The sequence below is a fragment of the Elephantulus edwardii genome, unplaced genomic scaffold, assembly GCF_000299155.1.
Source record: "Elephantulus edwardii isolate Elephantulus edwardi_28Jun2011 unplaced genomic scaffold, EleEdw1.0 scaffold00141, whole genome shotgun sequence".
NCBI lineage: Eukaryota > Metazoa > Chordata > Mammalia > Macroscelidea > Macroscelididae > Elephantulus > Elephantulus edwardii.
Genome location: NW_006399891.1, coordinates 716,510 through 743,250, shown reverse-complemented (window position 1 = coordinate 743,250; position 26,741 = coordinate 716,510). Strand labels below are relative to the sequence as shown.

At 37.2% G+C, this 26,741-nt stretch overlaps 1 protein-coding gene across 1 annotated transcript in view; it reads left to right on the top strand.

The window, feature by feature from the left end:
- Window positions 1-26,741, top strand: part of LOC102865969 (retinal dehydrogenase 1-like) — a 53,680-nt gene that overhangs the window by 10,740 nt on the left and 16,199 nt on the right. Inside the window, exons 2-8 of the mRNA XM_006894378.1 lie at window positions 4,057-4,161; window positions 11,164-11,304; window positions 14,906-15,035; window positions 16,875-16,936; window positions 19,307-19,435; window positions 20,990-21,103; window positions 25,323-25,425. Of these exons, the coding sequence (XP_006894440.1) occupies window positions 4,057-4,161; window positions 11,164-11,304; window positions 14,906-15,035; window positions 16,875-16,936; window positions 19,307-19,435; window positions 20,990-21,103; window positions 25,323-25,425 (784 nt within the window). The remainder of the gene's footprint in view (window positions 1-4,056; window positions 4,162-11,163; window positions 11,305-14,905; window positions 15,036-16,874; window positions 16,937-19,306; window positions 19,436-20,989; window positions 21,104-25,322; window positions 25,426-26,741) is intronic.

Genomic DNA, 26,741 nt, shown 5'->3' with positions numbered 1-26,741 from the left:
GGTTGTGTCTCAGTTCTAAGTTTTTTGGGGGTATATTCCTAGTAGTGGAATAACTGGGTCAAACGTAGTTTCTATGTTCAATATTTTGAGGAAAGAACAAAGTGCCTTCCATAGTGGTTGTACCATTTTACAATCCCACCAAAAGTGTATGAGAATTCCCATCTCTCCACAGCCTCTCCAACATTTATTCAAAGCAGAATTCTTAAGCAAGTTTGAGTTGTTATTGTTAGGTGTCATTGACTCGGCTACAGTTCGTAGTGGTCCTATGAACAATAGATCTGGACCTTGCCACGTCCTGGACCATCCTTATGGTCCCTTCCATGCTCAAGCCCATTGTCGTCATGGTGTCAGTCCAGTTTATTGAGGGTCTTCTGTTTGCTACCATTTTCCCCAGCTTGGTAAAAGGCCTCTCCTGACAATTTGCCCAAAGTTTATGAGATGTATAATAGAATTTTTAAGAGTCAGTATGAGATGGCACCTAACATATATTGCCAAGTCCTTGTCTTTCATTTTGGAGTTCCATTGGCAGGACTCTGTGATAGTGCTCTTGTTTTGCTTGAGGATCTGTGTGGAATGTTTCATTGTTTAAGCCTCCTGTATTAGAATCAACAAGACCTCCAGGAGGACACTTGGATTTAAGGCCAAGCCCTTGTCTCCATTTTGGAGACTAGGTGAAGTGACTAGACTCTAAGATGGGCTCTTCCATTTTGATTGGGGGTCATTGTGGAAAGCTTGGTTGGATTTTTTATTATTATGATTAAAGCCTCTTGTTTAGCGTCAACAACCTCCTGAAGGGCCCTTATATTTAATATGTTGGGTCTGAGGGATTATCTTTTAATCCTTTGTTACTATATTTTGGAGGAAGATTCTTCTGAGTTGTACAGCATTCTTCTGTCAATTTGCTGTTCTGAGTTAATCTGGGTTTTCTATGATGCTGAACCTTGTACCATTGAGGTCTCACATGCCATAATGGCTGCCCATGGTGGATAGTGTTTGGTGAAGCTCTCAGTTTTAAGGTTGGGAAGCAGCAATGGCATCCACTTTTTAAATCACACACTTCTGTAAACTCTAAGAACTTAGAGAAACAATAGCTATAGAAAGACTACAAGTCTTTTGTTCATGGAGTCCCTGTGTGTCCTGCTCAATGTCTATCAACAACAGCAGTATAATAGAATTAATTTTACTAACTTTATCTGTATTCTGTCACTGCATCAGAAAAACAGGGGTGGTTTTGCTATGTCTCTATATTTCTTATCATCCTACTAATATCTTTGCACATCAGGTCACTTGAACCTACTTCCTGTTTTCTACATGTCCACATGTTTATAATTTCAATTCCTGTTATCTAGACTGTTTCCTGTTTTCTTCAGGTCCACATAGTTTTTTTTTTGTCAATTACTGGCCATCCCTACAATTCTTTTGAATTCTTCTTCTATAGAAGATAATGAATGATGTTTTATAATATGTTTAATAATAGTTGATAAACAAGAGATCTTAACTTTCTTGTTTTATAGCAAATAGCAAATAATTTAGCATACTCATGCAGAATATTATAAATTATCTCCATATATAGCTACTAAATTATAGTTTCTTTGGTTCAGTTTGAAGTTGTGTATTCAAGAAATACTGTTGATAGTTAACATCAGTGGAGCCTGGGATTGTGTGAGATACTGAGGATAAAACAAAACAAGACAAATAGAGTCCTTAATCAGATGATGTTTATAGCCTAGAAGATATAGTAGATATTAAAAAAAATTACTGTTTTAAAGGTAATAAATTTCACAATATAGAAAGTATAGGAATTTAAAGAAATTAAAAAAATTATTATCATTAATTTTAATGCAAATTTACAGACTTTGAATTGCCATTCATTCATTGTTGCACTTTTCTCTCTGCCCAGCCCTCCTCCCTCCCCCAGTACACTCTTACCTTTGAAGGTAAAAGAAAAATTCTTTCATTGTTTTAAAATCCCTTCCCCCAGGTCCACTCCACTGTGCAGCCTTCATTCTGGACTCCTGTCATGACAATAATACCTAATCACATAACCCTTTTAAACAGTTTTCTCCTTCATCTGTTTCAATGTAGTATACATTATTTATGCCATTTTTCTCAGTCTCTTTCCAACCCCAAGGTCAGTCCTGTTTTACAACAGTGGCACCATGCAGTATTTGTCCTTTTGTGACTGAGATACTTCACTCAGCATAATGTCCTCCAGGGTCACCAATTTTGAATAATACTGCATGAATTCCTTGTTTTTCAATGCAGTGTAGTATTCCATTGTGTGAATATACCAGAGCTTCTCTATCCATTCTTTTGTTGATGGACACTTAGGTTGTTTCCAACTCCTTGCCACAAAAAACATGGGTGTACATATATCTGCTTGGGCAGCAGTTATGGTTTCTTTTGGATATATTCCTAGTAGTGGAATTGCTGGGTCAAATGGTATCTCTATTTCCAACTTTTTGAGAAAGCCCCGTACCACCTTCCACAGTGGTTGCACCATTTTACACTCCCACCAGCAGTGAATAAGAGTTCCAGTTTCTCCGCAACCTCACAGCACTTGTTGCTTGCTGAATGTTGCTGTTCTTACTGAGGTGAGATGATATTTCATAGTTGTTTTGAAAAGGAAATATTTTGAAAATACTTTTAATAATCTTATAAATAAAAAATTCTGGAATTGATCATAAGGCATTTAGGGAAACAAAGAAAGAAGCTGATTTGACAACGTAAGGTGTATTTGACAACATAAAGTATATGAAAGGCCCTACAATAAAGGGCCTAATTTAAAAGACTGCTTTGATTTATTATATGCAGTATAAATAAAATCATGTATAATTTACTTAGATAATAGCAAGGACATTTTTAATATGTGATTTAGTTAATACAGCACTTGATTTAAACCATGGGAGTATGTGTCGTTACATTCATTCCCCCTCAGATTTCACTTTCAGTAGTTTTATCTTTCAGTAGCAGTAAGAGGGTATCTGAATTAAAGTGTGTGCTGTACCTACTAGTCACTTTTCAATGTTGCAATGATGAGTGAGAAGAATAAGGAAGGAGTAAAGGGATGAATGAGAGAAAAGAAATCCTAAATCTTGCTAGAAATGTTAAAGAGGAGTTTTGCATAAATTTGACTTTGTCACATATCTTTTGTGAACAACAAATGACATAACAGTCCTTGTTAGTTTCTTTGTTGGAACACAAATGTTAAAGCTTCAAATTAGGATATTTGAAGAGAAAGCCTGACACTATCTACTTAATGTTTCTATTTTAGTGTGCAGAGGATAAACCTCCATATTTTGTGGCTTCATCTTTCTCTAGATGTATGTTTATTTTTAATGGATGCCAGTAGAATTTAGTACGTTTGTTCACTAATTTTTAGATAATTTTAAAAAGAAAAATATCTTTGAACCCTTACATCTTTAGAAGATTAATGAAAAAAATCTAGCCATTTTTCCTGAGCAAACTTCAGAGCTTTATTTCAGTGAAATAAGGTATGAGAAAATAGTCACTTATATCACCCAGTACCTGTAAATGAGACTGCTGCATTGGTCCAGGAAAATGAAGGAAGACATCCAAAGTTCTTGCCTCAAAACATGAGTACAGAAGACAGAAGCTTCTTTTTTCTGGATTCTTCCATGCGGCATGCATTTTCAAGTCCTGAAAAAAACCATATACCTTAAGGAAATATAGCACTACTTTTTTTTTTTTTTAAATGAATGTGCATGTGTAAGTAAAATGTCTTAAATGGACAAATGATTAGAAGGGGGAGAAAAGGTGAGAAGCTGGAAGCTGTAATGTCTTGGCTGGTAATAAAAACAGAAGCTCAGTTTTGTAAGGTTTATCCGAGTAGAACTGAGCCCATAGGGTTTTCAGTTGTTGGTTCTTAATGGGCAGAGATTACAAAGTCTCTCTGGGTGTTTTTAACCTCTGACCTGTGTTAGCCTCTGACAACATCTTTGTTAGACATTGTGTAATGCTAGTTTCATAAACCATTTTAAAAATAGCTTACATATTTGAATTTCTTTCCATTTCTTTTTCTCTTCTTCCTTCCAGATCTTCATAAACAATGAATGGCATAACTCAGTGAGTGGCAAAAAATTTCCTGTTTTCAATCCAGCAACTGAGGAGAAAATCTGTGAGGTGGAAGAAGGAGACAAGGTGAGTTTCTAGCACTAGTTCCATATGACGCCAGGAGCCTTTATCTCTCTTCATTCTGAGGCCCCAAACTTCATTGTTTAAGTAGTCAAGCATGTCAATAAAATATGACTCCTGGGGCTAAATTGTACTTAGAATTACAGGCCACATGAATGATGATAAGCCTGTCTTTTTGTATGGTGTATCTATTATTTTGTTAAGGAATTTTTTACCCCCTTATATCTCCATTGAAATAGGTTTTTTTATTGTATCAAGAGCTAGACTTAACTGATCATAGATTTGAAAATCAAGTTCTCTATATTAAATTCAACTTCTTAAGTTGTTATATGTAATTGAAACAATACTTATACAGGATTTTTAGCACAATTTGTTTCTGAAATAATTGCATTCTTTTCGATTAATACTTTTAAAATGAAATTTTCTGTAACTTGTAATGAATAATACATTAAGTATTATTGCTCTGCAGCTAATATTAGTACAAAGAGCAAAAGCAGCTTTTGTTTAATATCTGTAAAAGTCATTTCTGTGTTGCTTTAATTTAATATCCTAAGCAACCCCAGGAAGATACTATTCTTTAGCATTTTAGAAATGTTGCTAGAAGTGTAGAATCAAAATGCTGTGACACTTACTTGTGGTGACATTGCTAATACACAGTGAGATCAGTCTTCACAGTCCGTCCATCTAACGCTAGAGTCTGTGACCACCTCACCTTGTGATTCTTGTAAAGAAAGGTAATGTTAAATAGTCTCAGAGGTGAGGCTAAGAAAAGTCTTCCAAATTTTTATCTGAATGCATGTGTTAAAGTGTAAGTATCCCTGCGTCTAATTTAAGACCATTTTCCTAGTCTTTAGCTGTCCATAAAAGAGCTTTCATGGTGTAGTCCACAGAGAATGGCACTGCTAACCTGAATGCCAAATCTCTATGATGGTTTGAATCCACCAGCAGCTCCATGAGAGGAAGATCTCCCTCCCGTTGAGTTAAAGTCTAGGAAATCCAACAGGGGTTCAGCTATGAGAAGGAACCAGTTTATCAACAGCTGTGAGTTTTTGAGAGCTGTCTAGACAGTGTTGTTGTTAATATGCCATCGAGTCGCCTGCGACTCATAGTGACCATAGATACAACGGCTCTGAAGCCGGCCCTGTCTTGAGCCAGTCTTACCGACTCTGACACACCTCCCCCCACTGTCATAGTTATCGTATCAATCCATCTCATCTGGGTCTTCCTCCACACTTCTGAGCATGATGTTCTTCTTCAAGGTTCTGTCCTTCCTGGCCACGTGCACAAAGTGTGAGATGGAGTTTCAAAATCCTAGCCTCCAAGGAGAAACTTGGTTTTACCCTCTCCAAGACAGACCTATTTGTTTTCTTGGTGGTTCGTGTTATGTTCAAGACTCTTTTTCCAGAACCACAACTCAAAGGCATCAGTTCTTCTGTCATCCTTAGTCATTGACTAGCTCTCTGATGCATAGCAAGTAACTGTGAATACCGTGGCCCGGATCAGGTGCACCTTAGTCTCTAGACTGACATTGTTGCTTCTCAGTACTCTGGAAAGTTTTCTGACAGCACGGTTACCTAATGCAATTTGTTTTTTTTTTATTTCCTGACGGCAAGATTCAATTTGCTATACTATAAGATATGATTGGTCAAATTTTATTTAGCTGTATGAAAAAGTCATTTGTAAAGGAAATCACGAAAAATCTAAGATCAGACCATTCATTTTACGTTATGTTTTAATTAGTTGCAGCAATCATATGTTCTAGCCAGTCTTCATTGATTCATTACTGTCTCCTTATTAATGCTGCTGTTAGTTTTAATTCAAGAGAACTGTGGTGGCCTAGTCTTTAGGGAGTTGTGCTAGCCCACAGGCTTGTTCTCATCCACCATCCACTCTGCAGATGAAAGATGGGCAGTCTCTTCCTGTGCAGCTTATGGCCTCAGACATCCACTGGAGGGTCATCCATGGGTCGGTTCTGACTCCCCGATGACATTGAGGATCTTTTTATTAAAATTCGACTCAACTCATTTCCCTCCATTCTAATTCGATGGTGATGAGTTAAATTTTAATGCAAGGATCTCTGGTGGCCCAGTTAGGTAAGTGAACAGCTACTGATTGAAAAATTGACAGTTTGAACCCACCTAGAAGCTCCCAAGGAGATAGTCCTACAGATGTGATTCTATAAGAATTACAGCTTTGAAAAACTGATAGGTCAGTTCCCCTCTGTCATATAGGTTTCCTATGGGTCAGCAACACTTCAATTAATGCAGCTTCAATGCTTTAATCCATGCAGACCTGTCCAATGATAGCAGTAGACCTGAGGAGATTATTTGGATTTCTAGAAAAATCCAGATCCAGGTTATAGTATGAGTCGAATATAAGTCTACTGTCTGGAGGGACAGCAGTGTAGCCATAGGAGTCAAAGCATTGAGGTATCGTACAGCATTCACATCATGGTTTTTGCACATCAGAGATTCATCCGTACGTAATTGTTTCCAGGAAAGTAAATTTATGCAGAAGGTTTTTTATATTAGTCATTGTTTCGCTCTATGCCCCACTGGGTCTGCTTATTAATTGCACTGTGTCTATAGTGGTAGCCCCCAAATATTACTAAGCTTATGTTACAGTCCTTGGGAGTTAGATTATTTTTTTTTTCTGTAATTACACATTTTAACATGCCCTTTTTCAGATTGTTGTTTTTTTGTATACAGTAAGCAAATGTGAATTTGGGATAATAAAGGGGAAAATCTTTTAACAATATTAACACATAGTAAAGCCTCAGTCATTACAAGGCCATTACCAAATTTGCAAGCAGCACAACACACTTACATGGCTTAAAAAGCTACAAGAAAACAAAATAATAGCACAATGTCTGATATAAAAAATAACTTCAGATCATTCAAAAAATCAAGATAAGATGGCACAAAAACGAAACCAATTTGAAAACTTTTCAGAGGAAGATAAGATACTGGAATTTCCTAATAAGGAATTCAAACCAGTGATAGTTACATTTCTTTATGAATTGAGAAAATAGAAGAATTGTTAAAATAGTATAAAGACCAAATAGACAAAGTAAATGGAACAAGAGAAGAAATATTTAAACTGCAATTTGAAATTCTGAATATTAAGATTAACATTTCAGAATTAGATAATATTTTAGATAGAAGAGCAGAATTGAAGACATAGAGCAGACAGTGAGATGGATAATACTAATTAATTAATGGAACAGTCAGAAAAGCAGCTAAAGAAAGCGTATACATTATGTGAGATGTTATCAAAAGGAATAAGTTATGTGTGACTGGAATTTCAGAAAAGGAGAGGAAAACTAGCATAGAAAATAAGTGAATATCTTCTGGAGGAAACTTTTTCATATGATATGAAAAATGAAAAATATGCATTCAAGAATCTGAGAGAACTCTAAATAGAACAGACTTCGAAATAAAAACACTGAGAAATAACATAATCAAATCCTCCAAAATTAAAGACTAAGAAAGAACACTGAAAGCAGCCTGGGAAAAAAGAAATGGCCTATGAAGGAGAATCAGTAAGAATAAGATATGATTTCTCAACAGATGCCATACAAGCAAAAAGGCGATGGATAGATAGATATAAAGAAAAAGATGCAAAGAAAAAGTTGACAACCAAGAATTCTATACCCAGTAAAGTCAAGCCATTGCTTACCCTCCATTGGTTTTCAGAGGCTGTAAATGTCATAGGATTGTCATTCTTTCTCCTGAGGAGCAATTAATAGGTTTGAACCACCAGAGGTATAGCTCTTAGATTAGAAAGACAACTTCCTACAGACTACACCATCAGAGTTCCTTGCTCCTCAAATACGAGGGTGAAATGAAGACATTTCTAGATAAATAGGAACTAAGGGAATTTGTGAGAACTACAGCAACACTACTTGAAATCCTCAAGGGAGTTCTTTGAAAAAACAATGTATATGAACTTTGTAAGGAAACCAGTATAAAACAAAAATTTATAAAAAAGAATGATAGAGAAGAATCCAAAATTAGCTTACATGACAGCATCACTTAGACCCAGATGCAGCAATTCACAAAGGATAATTAATATACAACTGAGACTTAAAACAGAAGACAACAGGTCTCTGTCCACAAATGATGACAACGACCTACCAAGCAAGAACAGCAAATAAGAAATGTAGTTACAGGTTTTCTGTAGGGAGAGAAAGCCAGGATTTGCAGATAAATGGGAATGTTTTATACTTGGGAATAAAATAGTAGTTTATAGGATACACTCTAAGAAATCAGTAAAACTTCTTGTCAGAATTAAAGAAAGGGAGCTCTGGTGGCTGAGTGGCAAGAAGCTGAACTGCAATCCCAAAGGCAAGTGGTATGAATCCACCAGGGCCTCTGCAAGAGAAGAATGGGCCATCTCCTCTGGAGCAATTAACTGCCCCTGAAAAATCACTGGAGAGAGTAAGCTGTGGGTCGGTTCAGACTCGGCAGCACACAGTGGCAACATGCTAAGCAAAAGCTGTTAGTCACAGAAGGACTGTTATTGTATAGTTGTTGTTTTGCACCCTCCTGTAGAACTGACCTATGGCTGACCCTCCAGTGGGTTTTCAAAGATGGTAAATCTCATGGGAGGAGGTTGCCCATCTTTTTCTGTCAGAGCAACTGGTGGATTTAAATTGCATACCTTTCTGTTGGCGGCACGATTTCTTGTCACAAATCCATCAGAGCCTCCTAATGTAGTATAAGACACTGTTAGAAGAAGCTAAGGAAAGGTTTACAGACATAAGAATTCTTTTGGTATGATTACCAGGGATGGATAGAGGAATGAAAATTACAAAATAGATAAGTAATATGAATGGAAAGGCAACATATCGATCAGAAATTGTAACTAATTCTATTAATTTGCTGTAATTAATGTCATTAAAGTGTGTGGATGATGAAATGAAATTATAATTAAAGTGTTAAAAGTAAAATGTATATAAATGATCATACTGAAAGCTAAAGATACAGGCATAGATTCAAAACATCCATTAACAAACAGCAAATCTTCAAATTACATTACTGTTCTAGTTGGCAGGATATTTGATCATTAATATTAAATTATTCTTAGTATTAACAGACCACAAAAGCAAGTTTTTCTTTATACTTAGAACTCTTCTTACTGCCTATTCCTTTTTCAGATTGCCAAACCTTAAGTCACTGTTGCCTCTCTGTCTTGCCAACATATAAAGTAACCTCAAACCATATTGCTTAGTGAAAAGTACAAACCTAGTAAATGATATAGTCACAGTGAACCTAATATTCTGGAACTTTCTTTGTGAATACTGAGTCCAAAGGGTTTAGAGAATTAATTTGAGTAATATCGTGCTAACAGTAGACTGTGCACCGCCTTTCCTTGGTATTATAAAGAAAAGAGGCAGGGCAAGAAGAAATGGAAGTTACAAAGCAAAGCTCACATGTGGGTGGGAACTGTTTTCTTTCCACTTCAGTGGTTCTTTTAGGCTGAACTGACTAATCCTGGAAACTGCTTTTAATACCTAACATGACCTAACAAATGATTGCTGAGGACAAAACTAAATGTCCAGTAAATGGAATAACTATGACAAGGTGGAAAACCAGAAATAGTTTGAGAGCTACTTTCTCCATTTCTCAGTGGCTATAGTTTGGAAATGGAGTAATTAAAAAGTCTAGCCTTTTCTTTACCATGTTTTAAGAAGCATTTGATGTTTTCATCATTTTGAATTTTCTTCATACATTCATCCTAATGGTTTTTTAATAAAATAAACCGTCATACATTATAAAATAAAAATATTATTGATTATAGAGATTATACTCTTTATTAAAGAGTATTAAAAAGCCAGATTATTTCTAAGTTAATTCACAAATTACTACCCCTGAAAATGCTAAGCCTTCTATAAAAATCCAAAGGAAAACACCCCTTAATACATAATATATACTTAATATACATAATATAATTAATGCAACATCAACTCATTGCTGTCAAGTCTGAACTGCTGCATGTGCATAACTGATCCTCTAGTGGGTTTTTCAAGGCTGTAAATTGCATGGACCAAGATTGCCGATATTTATTCTGCAGAACAACTTGTGGATTTCAACTACCTTCCTTGGATTGACAGAGCACCTCTATCCACTGAACTGCCAGAGTTGCAACTACCTTCCTTGGATTGACAGAGCACCTCTATCCACTGAACTAACTGCCAGAGTTACATTAATTGCTTGGATTAATATGAAATGTCTTTGTTATATAATGTAATCTGCTAGACTAAAATTTAACCTATAAATTTCAGTATGAATTATTTCTGTCACCTTGATGATAACGTCATAAAAAACCAATAAGTGTATAAAATAGGCAATAGTAAGTTTCAGTTTGGAAGCAGGAGTGACATCCTCTTCCTGAACAACATGCCTCAGGAAACTCTATGAACTTTGATAAAGGTTGATAGTTGTAGAGGAGGTTCAGCCCTTTTGTTCATAGGGTCGCCATGAGTCATGCTCAACTCGAAGGCAATCATCATCAACAAGTTTCATTAGGTGAGATGGTGTCCAGAGACCTGGAATTCTTGGTAACCCAATCATCAGAGTACACTGTAGTGATAAAGAGCAAGCAAGGGCTGTAACTCAGCTTGATCTTGGTGAAATCTCCTCTCCCTTTGCCAAAGATTTCTTCATTTATAGAATGGAGAACACGTTATCTTCATAAATTTATTGAGAGTTAAAGAAGTTAATGTATATAAAGTCAGACACTGACATTTATAAGCACTCTAATGATAGCAACTATTAATAAGAATTTAACGTGTTTGTTTTAAGAAATCAAACATGTGATACATTCATCTACCACATCATTCTAGAAGTGAGGCAATTTCAGTACACTGAATATGTAAATATGTAAGACTTTGGACTAAAGGAGGCATTAGAAGAATGCCTAAAAGGTGCTCTGGCTTATTCTGTAGAGCTGTTGAATTTGCTAGTATGTCTGGGATATGGAATTGACTTACCATTTTCCTTGCAGGCAGATGTTGATAAAGCGGTGAAGGCTGCAAGAGAAGCTTTTCAGATTGGCTCTACATGGCGAACTATGGACGCTTCAGAAAGGGGACGGCTCCTCTACAAGCTGGCTGATTTACTTGAGAGGGATCGCCTGCTGTTGGCAGTGAGTATTAGCCCCACAGGACATGTAGTATGAACTCTAGAAAACACGAATGGCTTGAATTGGAAAGTTGCTAGGTTTAAATGATTACTCCAAGTACTCTACTAATAAAACATAGGCTATTTTAGCTTCTAGAGTTTACATTGAAATGGTAACACTGAATTTCTTCTCAAATAGTAATTTATACTCTAGTTGATGATAATGTGATTACTGCTTCCATAATAGTTTCTACAGTCTAATCACTGATTTAAACCAATTTTTAGTTGTTTTTCTCTTTACTCTAGAACTTCTCAGAGACTTTACAAAGGTCACATGCTGTGTGAAGCTTTGATACACTGGCTTTTTCAACCTTGTGCCCTGATCTCTTTTGGTAGAAAAATCTCATAGTGTTTGTTAAAAGTTCCTAGAAGACATTTTTAAAAATTTTGTTTTTCTTTGTGCTAACCCACTAAGATATTATATGATCACTAAATTTTTTTTCTTTTCTCAAAATATGTGATTAATGTGGTTAGAAAATAATTGGATCAAAAGATCTTTCCATTTTTGCATGCGGTAAAATGGCAAAAATAAAAGAATCTCAACTATGTATGTGTTTAGAAATGTTACATTTTTACATATAATGCATTAAGACCATATATTAACCAGTTAGATGGGTCAGCATTAAATAAGAGATGTGTTTCTTTTTTCTCTATTGAGTGCTTTAATGATATAAAATTAGCACAAGCTAAGTACCAAGATCAGATTTCAGAATCAAAATTTATTACTTTTCGAATCTTAAACAGGCTGTTAGGAAGAGGTCCACTATTTTTTTAATCAGTAGTAATACATATATTATTGTACCATTTATTATTCAGAGATTCAGCATAAATAAAAGTATGTAAAACTATAGAATCAGAAGTCTTGTGCACTGAAAGGACATTAACCAAAATATCTGGGAAGAAAGGAGCTTTTGCTAAAATTTCTCTTATTTCTCTAATCTGTGGATGTTAGAACACTGACTGCCTCTGTCAAGGACATGTGCCTAAGGGGGAAAAAAGCAGGCGTACAGAAAGACAAGCAGAAATTTCATTCGATTAAAATTTGAAATGAGAAACATTAATAATAGAGACAGCAGATAGTATAACAGAATATTCTGTCAGCTGATGTACTTGCCAAGTAACCACCCCAGTAGAACATTAGGTCTGAAAGAACCCTTTAAAGTTCTGCTTAGTGATTGCAAGAATAACAAAAGTAGAGTTCTGTTTCATGAACGATGGGAAAAAGAAAACAATTCTTCTTTAACTGTTAAGACCTTAGACAAGAAAATACTGAACTTTATAGCCTGGCCATTCAAATGATTATTTAAACAGTGGCAAAACTGAAAGTTGCACAATTTAAAAAAGGAATAAATAAATAAAACATGTCAATTTGCTGAAGAAAATTCTGTGATAGTTTGCATAATCATGGAAAATTTGTAACATTTCAGTTGATTTCTGATTTATAATGTGAACACCACGGATGAATGATCTCTTGTTGTTATTCAGGTTTGTGTGACAAGACATATCTAGTTAGAATACGAAATTTAAAAAATATACTAATATTTACTGACACTAAACTTCACCTTCAGTTGTATTATATAAAAAATGAAGTCCTGTAGAACTCTGATCTAAGTGGCATTCTGATTAGAAGATGACCAGTTCCTAGAAAGACAGTCTGAAGCCAGAATCCAACCACTCTTTCTGCCCGCACCTTGCTACAAGGCCTTAATCAGGTTATGTATGTGTGTATGTATGTTATTAAAATACATAATAGAATATTATTAATAATATATAATTATTCTCTTTCATTTTGGGAAAGAAGTTAGATAAGATTTTCCCCATATTCTTAATTCTATAAATAAGCAGCTGTTCTCTTAGTCATTCATAGGACTGTCAGTTCTCCTCTCCAGCACCACAGTGCCGAGGCATTGATTGTTGTTCTATCATCCTTATTCGTTGTCTAGCTCTTAGATGTATGAAATCTAGCTTCTTGGATTATTTGCGCAGAATACATATTGAATAGATATGATGGAGAAAGGATACAGCCTTTGTGCACACATTTCCTAATTTTAATCCATTCAGTGTTCTCATGCTCTGCTAGGGCAATAGTTTCTAGGTGTAGATTTTGCAAGTGCATCATGAGGTCTTCTGGGATTCACATTCTTCTCAGTATTAGTTACAGTCTGTTGGAGTCAGCCTTAGCATTCTCAGTATTTTCTACTTTGAGCTAAGATGTAGTCTTACTCAGGCAAAGATATCCTTAGTGCCACATACTCTTTTTACTTCCACCTTAAATCTCTAGCAGCTCCTTTTCACTGTAACTGTTCCATTGTTGAGTGATCTTCTGCAAAATTTTGCTTGCGTGTGATATTAATGATATTATTTGATAATTTCCACATTCTGTTGGATCACTTTTTTTGCAATGGGAACAAATAAGGATTTCTTCCAGTTGTTGGGCAGGTCTTCCATATTTCCTGACGTAGGCTGGTGAGCACATAGACACTTAGGCTGTATCTGTTAGTAGAGACATGTCAATTGCTATCCCATTGATTCCTGAGCCCTCCCCCCCAGTAACTTCAGTGAGCTTAAACTTATTCCTTTTTTACCACTGATTCTTTATCAAATGCTACTTCCTGAATTTTTTTTTTTTAGTGTCTCCCAGTACTTTGTGATACAAAGAACTGTATTGCGTATTCCCTCCATGCTTGCTGGATTATTCAAGATTTTCCCCATAGCATTTCTCAGTATTGCAACTTGAGATTTGAATTTGTTTTTCAGATTAATAAATGATTAGTGAGTCCTTCCCTTTTTATTCTCCAACTCCAGATGTTTTGACATTATCTTTTAATAATTTGTCTTCTCAAGCAGCCCTTTGAAATCTTCTGTTAATCCCTTTATTTCAGCATCTCTTCCCTTCTTTTTTTTGGCTTCACAATGCCCCGTTGCAGTTTTCAGTCTCTTCTGATTCCGACTTTGGTGTTTCCTTTCTCTTCTTTCTGTAATGACCCTTTGTTCTCCTCACATATTACACCTTTTATATCATTCCCATAACACAGCTTTAATGTATTCATTGCCTTAAACCTATTTTTGAGATGCTTTTTAAAATCATGTGGGATAGACTCAAGGTCATGTTTTGGTTCTCGTGAACTTGTTTTAATTGGAAGTTTTAAAAAACTAAGTAGTATGCCTAAAGTCCAACTTCTAGGCATCAGTGAACTGAGATGGACTGGTATTAGCCACTTTGAATCAGTCGATCATGTGATTTATTTAGCCTGGAATGAAATATTAAGGAAGAACAGCGTTGCATTCATAGTCAAAAAGACTATTTCAATGTCTGTACTGAAATACAATGTGGGAGTGATAGTATACGATCCATATACATGTAGTGAACACCTATTAATACAACAATTGCTCAAATATATGCTCTAAACAGACTTAAAAATCCCATGTGTTCTACTCTGTTGTGTTAGAGTTTCCACATGTCTGAATCTATTTGATGACAATGCCTTTAATTTGGAGTATTTACATATACTAATACATACGTTTCAACCTAGAGACTTTATAGAGATTTGATTTCTTTTTTACAGTCAATGGAGGCCATGAATTGTGGGAAAGTATTTGCCGCTGCCTATCTGATGGACTTAGAGTTCAGCATCAAAACTTTACGCTACTGCGCAGGCTGGGCTGACAAGATCCATGGCCGGACGATACCTATGGGTAAGTAGCCCTGGGGAACTGCCAGTGGTTGTGGGTGTGAGGAGATTATTGTAGAGGTGAATAATTCCAAACTCCCTTTTAAAACTGCCAAGAAAATAACATAAATTTATTTTCCCCTTTGAGGAAATTCAGGTCTGAATCTGAAAGTTCAGTTAAAATTCCTCCAAAAAACTTATACAATCACTTCGGCATACATCATAGAACATAGACATAAGAACAGTACTCCTTTTTGGAAAATCTGTTTTAGATCCCAAACTTTTAAAAACTGGCCTCTGAAAAGTTCTCTTTGGGTTTTATTCCAGTAATGACCTTTATAACTTTATCTCACATACTTTGAGCATTTCTTAGGAGAGATTATTATTTTCTAATTTATTTTGTTTTATTGCTTGTTTCTACCAGCATAACATTTTAAGTTAAAGCAACTGCAAACACAGTTTAGTCTTGTTAGACTCCTAGTCATATACCTCCTACTTTCTTTCTTATTCCTTATGTATAAAATGTTGAGATTGGAATAACAACAGCAACCAGAAAACCCCACCAAAAACAAGAGCAATCTTCTGAGACAAAGATAAACAATTACCTTTCAGATCTGAATATAAAATTTTGAATATAAAAATCAGCATAAACACAGTAATTATGAGGTGAAGGACAGAAATCCCTCTATCCTCCAAACTTTATCTCTAACCAAATTACAATGTCACCCATCCCTTCCCTGATTCTGTTTCTCATCTGTGTTCAATATTTTGTTGCAATGTCTACATAGAACCCACTGACCATACTTACAGTTAAATGGTTTATTAAGGTACAGGGTGCAATGAAGAATTAGAATCATCAGGCTGGAACTAGGGATCAAGATCAGGAAGCATGTAGGTAAAGTCTGTAATCTTCAATGTAAAGCAGTTTTCTCAGCTCATCTCAACTGTTGGGTTTCCTCTCAGCTACCTTAGGAAGGCTCATCTTGGTCCTACTGTCTACTTCAGGCTCTGCCATTGGACGCTCATCAGATTTCTCACTGTCTTCCAATTTTATACATCTGTTACAGCTTATTTTTGGAGGTCCATTGCTTCCTCTCTTGTGCTTTCTGCTGGATACCTTTATGCTTCTCTCTTTCTCAAAAATACTCTGTAGAGTTGACTGACCATTTTTCTTCTTGAGTATCCACTGGAGGGTTTGGACTACCAGAAACATGCTGCCTTTAGGTGAACTCCCTGAGTTATCCCACCACGTTGTTCATTGCTGTTGAGTTGGAACCAACTCAAAGCTGGTTTCAGAGGCTGCAAATCACCCGAGAAGATACGGCTCTAGCAGCTTTTCAGAGACTGTAAATCACATGAAAGGAGATTGCTCACCCTTTTCCCCATGAAGCAGCTGGTGGATTCAAACCACCTTCCTTTGAGTTGACAGTGCAGCTCCTTACCTCTTGGCCACCAGTGCTTCCAATACCACATAGTTATTTTATAACCTCTTATTCAGTTGTATGTTCAGTACTCTTCTCCAGGACCATAACTCAAAGGCATCAATTCTTCTGCCTAAAATTGAGAGTTCTAGTGGCTTAGTGGTAAGAAATTACACTGCAATCCCAAAGGCATATGGTGTAAATCCACCAGCTGCTCCTTGGAAGAAGGATGGGCAATCTCCTCCCATGTAATTACAGCCTCTTGAAAACCCAGAGGAGGGTAAGCTATGAATTGATGATATTCAACAACAATAACAAACAAAAACATATGTATATATATAACAAATGTTACATATGCCTTCCTTTCAAAGAAGCCTTTAACCACCATCCTGTGAATGTCAATATATTTGTATAAATATGATTGTGTATGATTTATTTTCCAGATGGAGACTTCTTTGGTTATACAAGACACGAGCCAGTTGGTGTGTGTGGCCAGATCATTCCTGTAAGTTAGTCTCCCATATAATTTTTAATTTGAATAATAGAACATCTGTTCTATTTTATGGTAAAACTTTCTAACACAAATGGATCCTTATGCTAAATCAAGGTCAACTGTAGGAATGTTGAACCTGGATCTCCTCAGGACATAGCTTTTGACTGTGAATTTTATTGGCCATAAACATGTCTAGACTTTGATATCTCTCTCTAGAGTTTTTCAGTATTCCCAGGATTGAAACTCCTTGATCTTTTACTGTACGGGTTCTCTTGACAAGCAAGTTTCATTTTGTATTCTTTGTAAGACCTGTGCTTTACAAAGCAAGATGGTCTTCACTGGCCATCTGCTGCAGGACAGCATTGTAGGCACGTGCCAGGCCTACTGCTCTCCAACATATCCCCTTGTTGGGAGCTTCCATCATGGAACAACCAGATTATTGAAATCTTAAAAGAATTTTTTTAACTTAATATTTTTTTAATTAAAAAAATAAGCCACAGAGGCCTTTGGAGACTAGATGTAACATATTCTCCCTTTAGAGTTAAAGCTCTGGTGCTCTATATTCCCCTCAGAAAAGCCGTAGTGTTCTAAGTGAAGTCATGAAGGTTTCCTTTTAAGCCTCACAGACAGGAGATGAAATGACAGCACTTTGACTAGCATATTAAAAAATGGAAAGACGTACTGTAGGAAGCTCTGGTGGCCTAGTGGCAAGAAGCTGGGCTGCAGTCCCGAAGGAACGTGTTTTGAATCTGCCAGATGCTTTGCTGGAGAAGGAGGGGCAATCTCCTCCTGTACCAGTCAGATCTGATTTGATGGTGCACACACGCACAAAAATAAAAAAAAAAAAATAAAAATTAAAAATAAAATAAAATTAGAATAACATTTTTTTAAAAGGGGAAAGACACCAAAAGTCGTGAAGTCGTTTGTTGCAGAAGTTATGAGAAAGCTTTTACTCTAATAAAATTGAGCCATATTCATGTCAGATTCTTAAATAACTGATTAGTTGACAACATTCACAAAAATCTATATAATCTTAAGCACTAGGAATTGCGACTATTATACCAGGTTTTGTACTAGTATGTGAAGGATCACTCACTGACTGATCCCTATGTCAGTCACTTGGCCTGCTTCCTGGATTAATCCTCCGGACAGTGTTCAGCGGGAGAGAGGACTGTTCTTAGTATCTATAGCATAATCAGGAATGGAGAGCACATCACTTACCTGAATTTATACAACAGCAGTGATTGAGCACACCCTAGACTTCTTTGTTTACCAATAATTAATTAGCCTTAAAAATAAGTTCTAATTAATAATGACATTGGGTTAATAATTGTAGTGAATGGCCTACCAGGAGAAGGGAATAACTGCAATCTTTTTTAAAGAACATTTTATTTTCTTATCTTTCTCCATATGTTATTGTTGTAATGTGCTGTTGAGTTGCCTGTGACCCATAGTGACCCTACTATGTACAGCAGCTCTGAAGCCTGCCTAGTCCTGAGCCAGTTTCACTGATTCCGACACACCTACCCCCATTACCCCAGTTACTGTATCAATCCATCTCATCCAGGGTCTTCCTCTCCTGCTCTGTCCATCCACCCTTCCAAGCACGATGTCCTTCTCTAAGGGCTGATCTCCCCTGGCCACATGCTCAAAGCATATCAGAGGGAACTTCAAAATCCTAGCCTCCAAGGAGAAACTTCATTTCACTCTCTCCAGGACAGACCTGTTTGTTTTCTTGACGGTCCATGGTATGTTCAAGACTCTTCTCCAGCACCACAATTAGAAAGCATCGGTTCTTCTGTCATCCTTAGTCATTGTCCAGCTCTGTGATGCATAGCAAGTAATTGTGATGTATAATTTTATATTTTTTACAAACAATAGGTTGACTGAGATCTTTAAATAATCCTCTTTATGTAGTTTGTATTTTTTTTTAATCTTTGGGAAAACATAAGTACTTATGCATGTCACTGTGAGATAAATGTATTTTTTTTCAAATTGTGATTTTAGTGAAAGTTTACAGAAATATTGAGTTTTAACTCATTCTTAATAACTAAACTTTTTAAACACCTATTTAAAATTTAACAGTAAAAGTCAACTTCCTAGCCATGCAGTCATATTTTTCAGAGTAGCAAAAGAAGTCAAAATAATAGCAGTTAATTAAATTTCATGGCACGCTGTGCCCCATGCTCATGCCTGATTGATTTCTCAGGAGTTTTTTAGCATTTACAAGTTGCTTTGAACAATGAATTTCAGTAGCTTAGTCCGGATTTCTGCACACAATTTGAGTTACTATTTAACATCTAAAAGATATGTGTAATGGAGAAGCTAGTAAATGTGCCTTCTAGTAATACAAAGACACTGTTGTTCGATACTCTTTTGTAGTGGAATTTCCCACTGGTCATGCTTAGTTGGAAGTTAGGACCTGCTCTTTCCTGTGGCAACACCGTGATTGTCAAACCGGCAGAGCAGACGCCTCTCTCAGCTCTTTATGTGGCATCTCTGATAAAAGAGGTAAGTGCCCTAAATAAATAAAATAAACACAGGAGTTCAGGAGTGCTGATTCATCATAGAATATGCCATTTGGTGCTACTGTAAATTAAATTCATAGCCAGTAGCTCCTGACCCATGGCGAAGATGCTGTTAGCATGCCGACTGGCTTAATTTCAGGCAGTCAGCTCAGGAAGCCTCAGTCAAAGGGCAGGTTGGAAGCCAAACTCCAAGGCCCGTGTCAGAAAATCACCTCAGTCACTTTTTTCTTTGTTCACAAAATGTGAACATAAATCTTTCTTTGACATGTTAAAGTGTAAGTTGGTTTGTAACTGCTGTTCAAAATCTGGCTCTGTAAAGTTGTTTGAATAGTCCATCCAAGGAGTCTCAGGGTGGTACAAACAACCTGCTCCACTTTGCAGCTGACAGAAAGGTTGATGGTTTGAGTCCATTCAGAGGCAGGTTAGAAGAAAGGCCTGGTTATCTTAAAAAAATAAAATAAAAAATCAGCCAATCAAATTCTATGGAACACAGTTCTGCTTTGAAACAAATACTCACAGAGTTGCCTGCAGTCAGGAATGATTAGATGTCATCTGCTTAGGCCATTCCAGTGCTCCTTGGTTTCCAGCTGCCTCTTCCTGTAGCATTCATTCTCCCTGTCCGTTCGTGTAGTCTGTCCTCCCCTTTTATAAAAACACCAGTCAGAGAATCAGGATCCACCTGCTTTAGGGTGTTAACATCTTCAAAGACCTTGTTTCCAAAGAGAATCATGGTTACAGGTGTTAATGTCAACAAATCATTGTGGGAGTTAATGTTCAATTCATAAGACACCTTAATCCTTTTTTTTTTAATTGTGTAATTAAGTATCCCTGTAGACAGTCTAATTCTGTTGAGATTTACCGATATAAAGAGTGTTGCAAAGAATTAGAATCCACTCAGAGGCATTAAGTTGGGGTTTTTCCTAATGATAAAGTATAAATTGGTTGGCATAATGTTTAAGCAGTCACTAGCTAACCAAAAGGTCAGGGCTGCAAGCCCACAGGGGTTCTGCGATAGAAAGACTTGTGCTCTTCTCCCACATAGGTGTAGGAAGTCCTGTGGAGCAATTATGCTCTGCTCTAAGGAGGCTATGGCTTAAAGTGACCCAGCACAGATAATTCTGAGTAGTCGTCATCAGAACAATAATGCTTAAGAGTCAAATGTGGACTTATTATGAAGAAAAATCATCCTTTGGTACGGAAACATTTGAGATTATGTATGCTAAATAGAATAATGATTAAGCCCTTAAAGTAACTTTTCCTTAATAGGTGGTGCAGCTAGTAACCAAAAGGTTGATGGTTTGATCCCAACAGCCACTTTATAAATGAAAGATGTACAGTATGTTCCCTAAAGACTTAATAGCCTTGGAAACATTTTGAGGTAGTTCTATTCTGTGTGGAGTCAGAGTGGACTTCACAGTAATGAGTCCTGAAGTAACATTTGTAAGATTAGCATAGAGAAACAACCTCAATTCCATAGTCTCCTCCTCTTTCATAGGATTAAATTCTCTGTTATAACTCTTGGCTTTATATCTTTTAGGCAGGGTTTCCCCCAGGAGTGGTGAATATTGTGCCTGGTTACGGACCCACCGCAGGAGCAGCCATCTCTTCCCACATGGATGTCGACAAAGTCGCGTTCACAGGATCAACAGAGGTGAGACCATTACACAGGTAGTGAGCGTGTCTGCCTCTCCAGCTGTCAGGAACATGCTTGATGTAACAGTTTTTTGAGCTGAGACTTCCTTAAAATATTATGATGACTTGTTTCATAGCCTGGTCTTCACGTGTGTTTATAGAACATAAGCTGATGTAGTTTGGATGAGATGAAACAGCTGTCAAGACTCAGGAGGACCAGAATAAACTCTTATGGATTTGTTCAGTATCTTCTCTGCCTTGTAGGTCTTGGTATGTGATGAGTAAGGCTTATGATAGAAAATCTAAATGAGGTCACAGGGATTGATTTGCATGAATGAACATAATTTTTGTCCATAGAGCATGTACATTAAGTAGCAAAGCCTCACTCTCAGCTTTTGTGTGTGTGTGTGTGTGTGTGTGTGTGTGTGTGTAGGGGGGGTCATTTCTCATTTCCCTGGGTATTTTGAAAAGCCAGAAACTCCTCTTTCCTGGGTGTGACTGTTGTCCCAGACTCACTAATGTTTCTGGCCCCAGGTTGATCATGCAGAGCCATAATGAACACAGAATACAGTGATGGGTACTGGGTAGAGAGACAGGAGGAACAGTGAGAGTTTCTGTTTTGGAGAATGAGTTTCTACCTGCTGAGGACTCCCATTATATAAAGTGCCAACAGAAAGCAGGGGCAAGGCAGCTTCTTATAGGTGCTCTAAGATGTGCACTTAGTGCTAGAAGCAAGTTCACAGGATGGAAGGATGATGTCAGATTAGGTGCTAAAAGTTGTTTTGAGATTTGAGAAGTGATTCTAATAGGGTCTTTTCAATGGAATGGACATTTAGTCTACTTTTATTAACCTACATTTAGGGGTTTAATTTACTCCATGCAATTTTTTTGAAAGATGACAGTATTACTAGGTTAATCAACATAGTTCCATGGCATAGTCTGGAGGCAGTTGCATTGCTAATTAAAGGTAGCACCTCTTGGGCGGTTTAAATCCGCCAGAGGCTCCATGGGAGTAAGATGGACAGTGTCCTTCAATGGAACGTACAGCCTCCAAAGCCCAGCTGAAAGATCAGCTCTGAGTCAATTCCAGCTTTCTGGCAGTGTGACCGTGCACAGTGATTAAGTGTCCAGCTGCCATTCCAAAATTGGAGGGTTCAGACTCACCATCTGTGTTTCAGGAAGTAAGGTGGGATGGTCCCCTTTTGTAAATACTAGGACACCACGGGAAACCAGAGGGGAAGGTTCTGCACTTCTGTGCAGGTAGATACAAAGAGGCCCCATAACAAGTAGTTCATAACCCCCTGACATTTAAACTTCTATTTAGTAGGATTGGAGGAAGCCTCATAAACCACCTATGTTAGGTATCTGACAAAACCTTGCTTTCCAAAACTGAAGAAAACCTGAAGCACTTACTGAGGAATATTAAGAAGAACCCAACAGCTTTCAATATGTCTTACATCGCAACAGGAAGAAAACAAAATTTCCCACCACCATAGCAACATTGTAACAAATGGAAAAAAGATTGAAGTTGTCAAAGACTCATTTTACATGCATTAACAATCCACCTGTAGTAACAGCCTTCAAGAAATAAAACAGATGTGTTTCATTTGGAAAATCTGTTGTCATAGCCAAGCCCTCTCTGAGGCGCTAAAGAGCAAGGATGTCAGTTTAAACACAAAGGTGTGCCTGACCAAGGCCATTGTATTTTCAGTTTCTTCTGTGCATGTGAAAGGCAATGAATAAGAACTGAAGATGAGTGGATACCTTTGAATTGTGGTGTTGGTGAAGACCATTGAATAGCCTTTCAAATGCCAAAAGAACAAACAAATCTGTCTGTGAGGATGTGCAACCGGGGTACTCCTTAGAGGCAAAAATGGTGGTATTTCATCTCACACACTTTTAGGCATGTTAGGAGGAGGGGCTAGTCCTTGGAAAAAACGACATCATGCTGAGAAAGGTCAAGTGGATCAGCGAAAGTGTATGATCTTCAACAGTAAGGATTGAATATAGTGACTTTAGCAGTGGGCTCAGATGGAGAAACAACATGAGATGTCAAAGGATGGAGAAATTTCCATTTGGTTGTTACAGAGTCATTATGAGTCAGAGCTGAGTCATTGGCACATAAAAACACCACCACTTAGCAAGTATCTACTTAACTTGTTTGTTCAGTATGGATGGAAACTTTTTACTACAACCTCATAGAGATTTTGTGAGTTTCTATGTTAATGAGCTTCTCTGTTCTTCAGCCTTAACTAATTTTAAACCATCTGCTGGGTTGCTTGAGTGGAAACAGAAAATTGTAACTCAGTGTTATTGTTACAAAACAAGTTTATGTAATAGAAATCTACATCTTTGAGCCTTTGAGAAATTCTAAAACAATACAGGTTATATATCAACATCAGGAAAACAAAAATCTTCACCAATGGGCCAATAGGCGACATCTAGATTGTGAGAAATGGTGAAAAGATTGAAATTGTCAACAATTCCTTTTTACTTGCATCCACCGTCAACACCCTTAGTGCCAGCAATCAGGAAATGTATTGCATTGGCAAAGTCTACTGTCAGGGCCTCTCCAAAATCTTGAAAAGCAGTGATGTCATCTTAAAGAGGAAGATGCACCTGATTCAGGAGATGATTTGTCTAGTCACCTATGCATCTCTGAGACTGGTCGTTGAATAAGGATGATAGAAGAAGAATCAATGCCTTTGAGTTCTGATGTTGGAGAAGAGTATTGAATATCCCATGGAGTGCCAAAAGAACAGTTAGGCCTTGGAGAATGTTCCACCGGAGTGCTCCTTGGAGACAAGGATGTTGACTCTTTGTCTCGTACTTTGGACATGTTGTTAGAAGAGGCTATTCCTTAGAAAGGGATATCATGCTTGGAAAGGTAGAGGATCAGCAAAATATGGAAGACACTCAGCAAAATAGATGGATACAGTGACTGACAATGGATTCAAGTGTGTTGGGGATGATACAGATGGCACAGGATAGGACAGGGTTCGGATCTTTGTTCACAAAGTCATTATGAATTATAAGGCAACAATTTTTTTTAAAAGACTAAAAGAAGCAAACTAAAATGAATCATATTAAAAGCAAAGATCTTTTTGGTAGGTTCAGATTTCAAGAAACATAACAGGATAATTATAAACCTGTACAAGTTTTAGAAAGAAAAAACTGCAGAAAATAATGGAATATGTTTCCCAAGGTGGGGGCAGAGGAGGAATCTGGAAACTGTGTTTTTCTGAAGAGAAGAAACTATTACTCTTAAAGAATCTAGAATAATGCAGTTTGGCCTACTGAGGTAGGAACACAGATCCAATTTTTCCTTTCAACTCTGTTGTTCAAAATTGTAACATAAGTCACTGAAATGAGCCCACATTGTAGATCTTGCTGAAGGAGAGGTATGTAATGTTAGGACATTGTCATTTGTACCAGGTGGTGACGTTGTTGTGAAAGACTTGTGTGTAGAAATGGCACAAGGTGAGGCAGACTCTGAAGTAGTCTGGAAGTTTATATGGGAGGTTGTTTCTGCCTGAGGTCATCAGGAAGGGGTTCAAAGAAGAGCTAACGTATGAGCTAAGCTCCGCAGAAATGAGGGCTCAGTCACTCCAGGTTCAGCTGGGTATGTGAGGAGCACAGAGGTATGATTTGGGAAGAGAGGCATAAATAGGCTGATTTAGCTGACGAGTTTTCTGGATTTCACTGGAGGATAAAAAAGTCAAATAAGTGAATTGTGGTTTGTTTTTGCTGTATCTTATCAATCCATTTGATTAAAATGAAAAAAGAATCATGGAGATCAGCTGTCACGTTCTGGTTCGGGCTTTTTGCTCATGAGCATTTTTTTAAGGGTAGAGATTAATGTTTGATTTTTGTTATTGCATAACAAGTTTGTGCAACAGGAACCTAAATCCTTTAGTTTCTATGCTCAGTTCTATCCTTAAGTCAAAACCTACTCCAGTGGATTTTCACAGCCTGCCTATCTTTCTGTCAGGGAGGAAGTGGGAGGCTTGAATTGTCTACCTTTGGCCTAGTAGTGTAACTCTTTACTCTCCTGGCTACCAGAGTTTGCATAGAGAATCTTTTGTAAATAAAGGTGCCAAATCTTAAACTCCCATTATTTAAAGTTTCTTCCCAGGGAAATTTAACTATGGCACACACATTCTTCATATAATAGAACACTAAATGAACCTATCTTCACGAAAAGGGACTAAAGCTCTTCTTGTTAAATTCCATTTCAGGTTGGAAAATTAATTAAAGAAGCTGCTGGGAAGAGCAATCTGAAGAGGGTGACCCTGGAGCTTGGCGGGAAGAGCCCCTGCATTGTGTTTGCTGATGCGGACTGTAAGTACAGGCTGCTGGGCCAGCTTGTCATCTGTCATCTTTGCTGGTGTCTGTTAATGCCATAAAGTGAACTTGAATTTTACAAAAGGTTTGATTTGAACATCAAAATGTAGTGCAGTCGTCTAGTAATGCAACCAGAGTCAAACTCTAAAATGGTCTTCGTAAAGTTTTCATCAGAGGTCAGAGGAAGAAAAGGTAATTTCTGCCTGAGGTCACCAGGGAAAGGTTCACAGAAGAGCAAAAATATGAACTGGCAATCAGTAATCAGAGTTCAAAATTGCTTTTAGAAAAAAATTTCCTTAAAGCGGTACCTGTATGTATGGGCATACATGGACACTATTTATTCCTGGTATGGTTGCAGATTAACTGAAAATGGATTGTGTTCGAGGACCAAGTGGGTTCAGTAGGGCTGTTTTATCAAAGAACTACAATCTGGTGCTCAGCCATGTTTAGTTCTGCTTTTTTCACAGTAACAGTAGAAAACAACCCAAATGCCCATCAACAAATGAATAGAGAAACTGGTATATTCATATAATGGAATATTATACAGCACTGGAAAAACAAAGAATTCATGAACTATTACACAAAATAGGTGATCATGGAGGACATTATGCTGAGCGAAGTATTTCAGTCACAAAAAAGGCATATAGTGCATCATGCCACTGTTATAAAACAAGACTGACTTGGGGGCTGCGGGGAAACTAAGAAAAGAGGGTATAATATACATGGCACTGAACCAGACAAGGAAGAGAATTATATTAAAAGAATATATGATTAGGTATTATTGGCATGACAAGAGTCCTGAATAAGAGCTGCGAAAGACCTTTTTTCCCCCCAAAGAAAAAAGCAAACTGAGGAGAGGGAGGACAGGGAGGAAAATGTGCAACAATGAGTGAATGGACATCCAAGTTCTTTATAAACTTTCATTAAAATCTCAATTTTAAAAAAAAACCAAAAAACTAAAAACACCAAAGAACTATAATCTGGGTGGCATAAAAGAATAGTAATGGGTTCTCCTACAGCCCTTGAGCCTAACACTATGAAATCAAGGCATTTAAGATCATGCTCCCTCGCTGAGCCTCCAATAGGGGAGATTTCTTGTCTGTCCCAGCTTCTGATTCCCGGTGTTCACGGGCTGCCAGTGTCATCACATGTCCATCTTTTCTCTACCTGTGCTTTTTTTGTTTGTTTGTCTACTAGTTTATTTATAAAATTCGAATTTTTTCCCCCCATGTGAGCTGCTTTTTTTTCCTTCCAGATTTCCATTCATTCATTGTTGCACTTTTCTCCCCTCCCAACCCTCCCACCTAGTACAC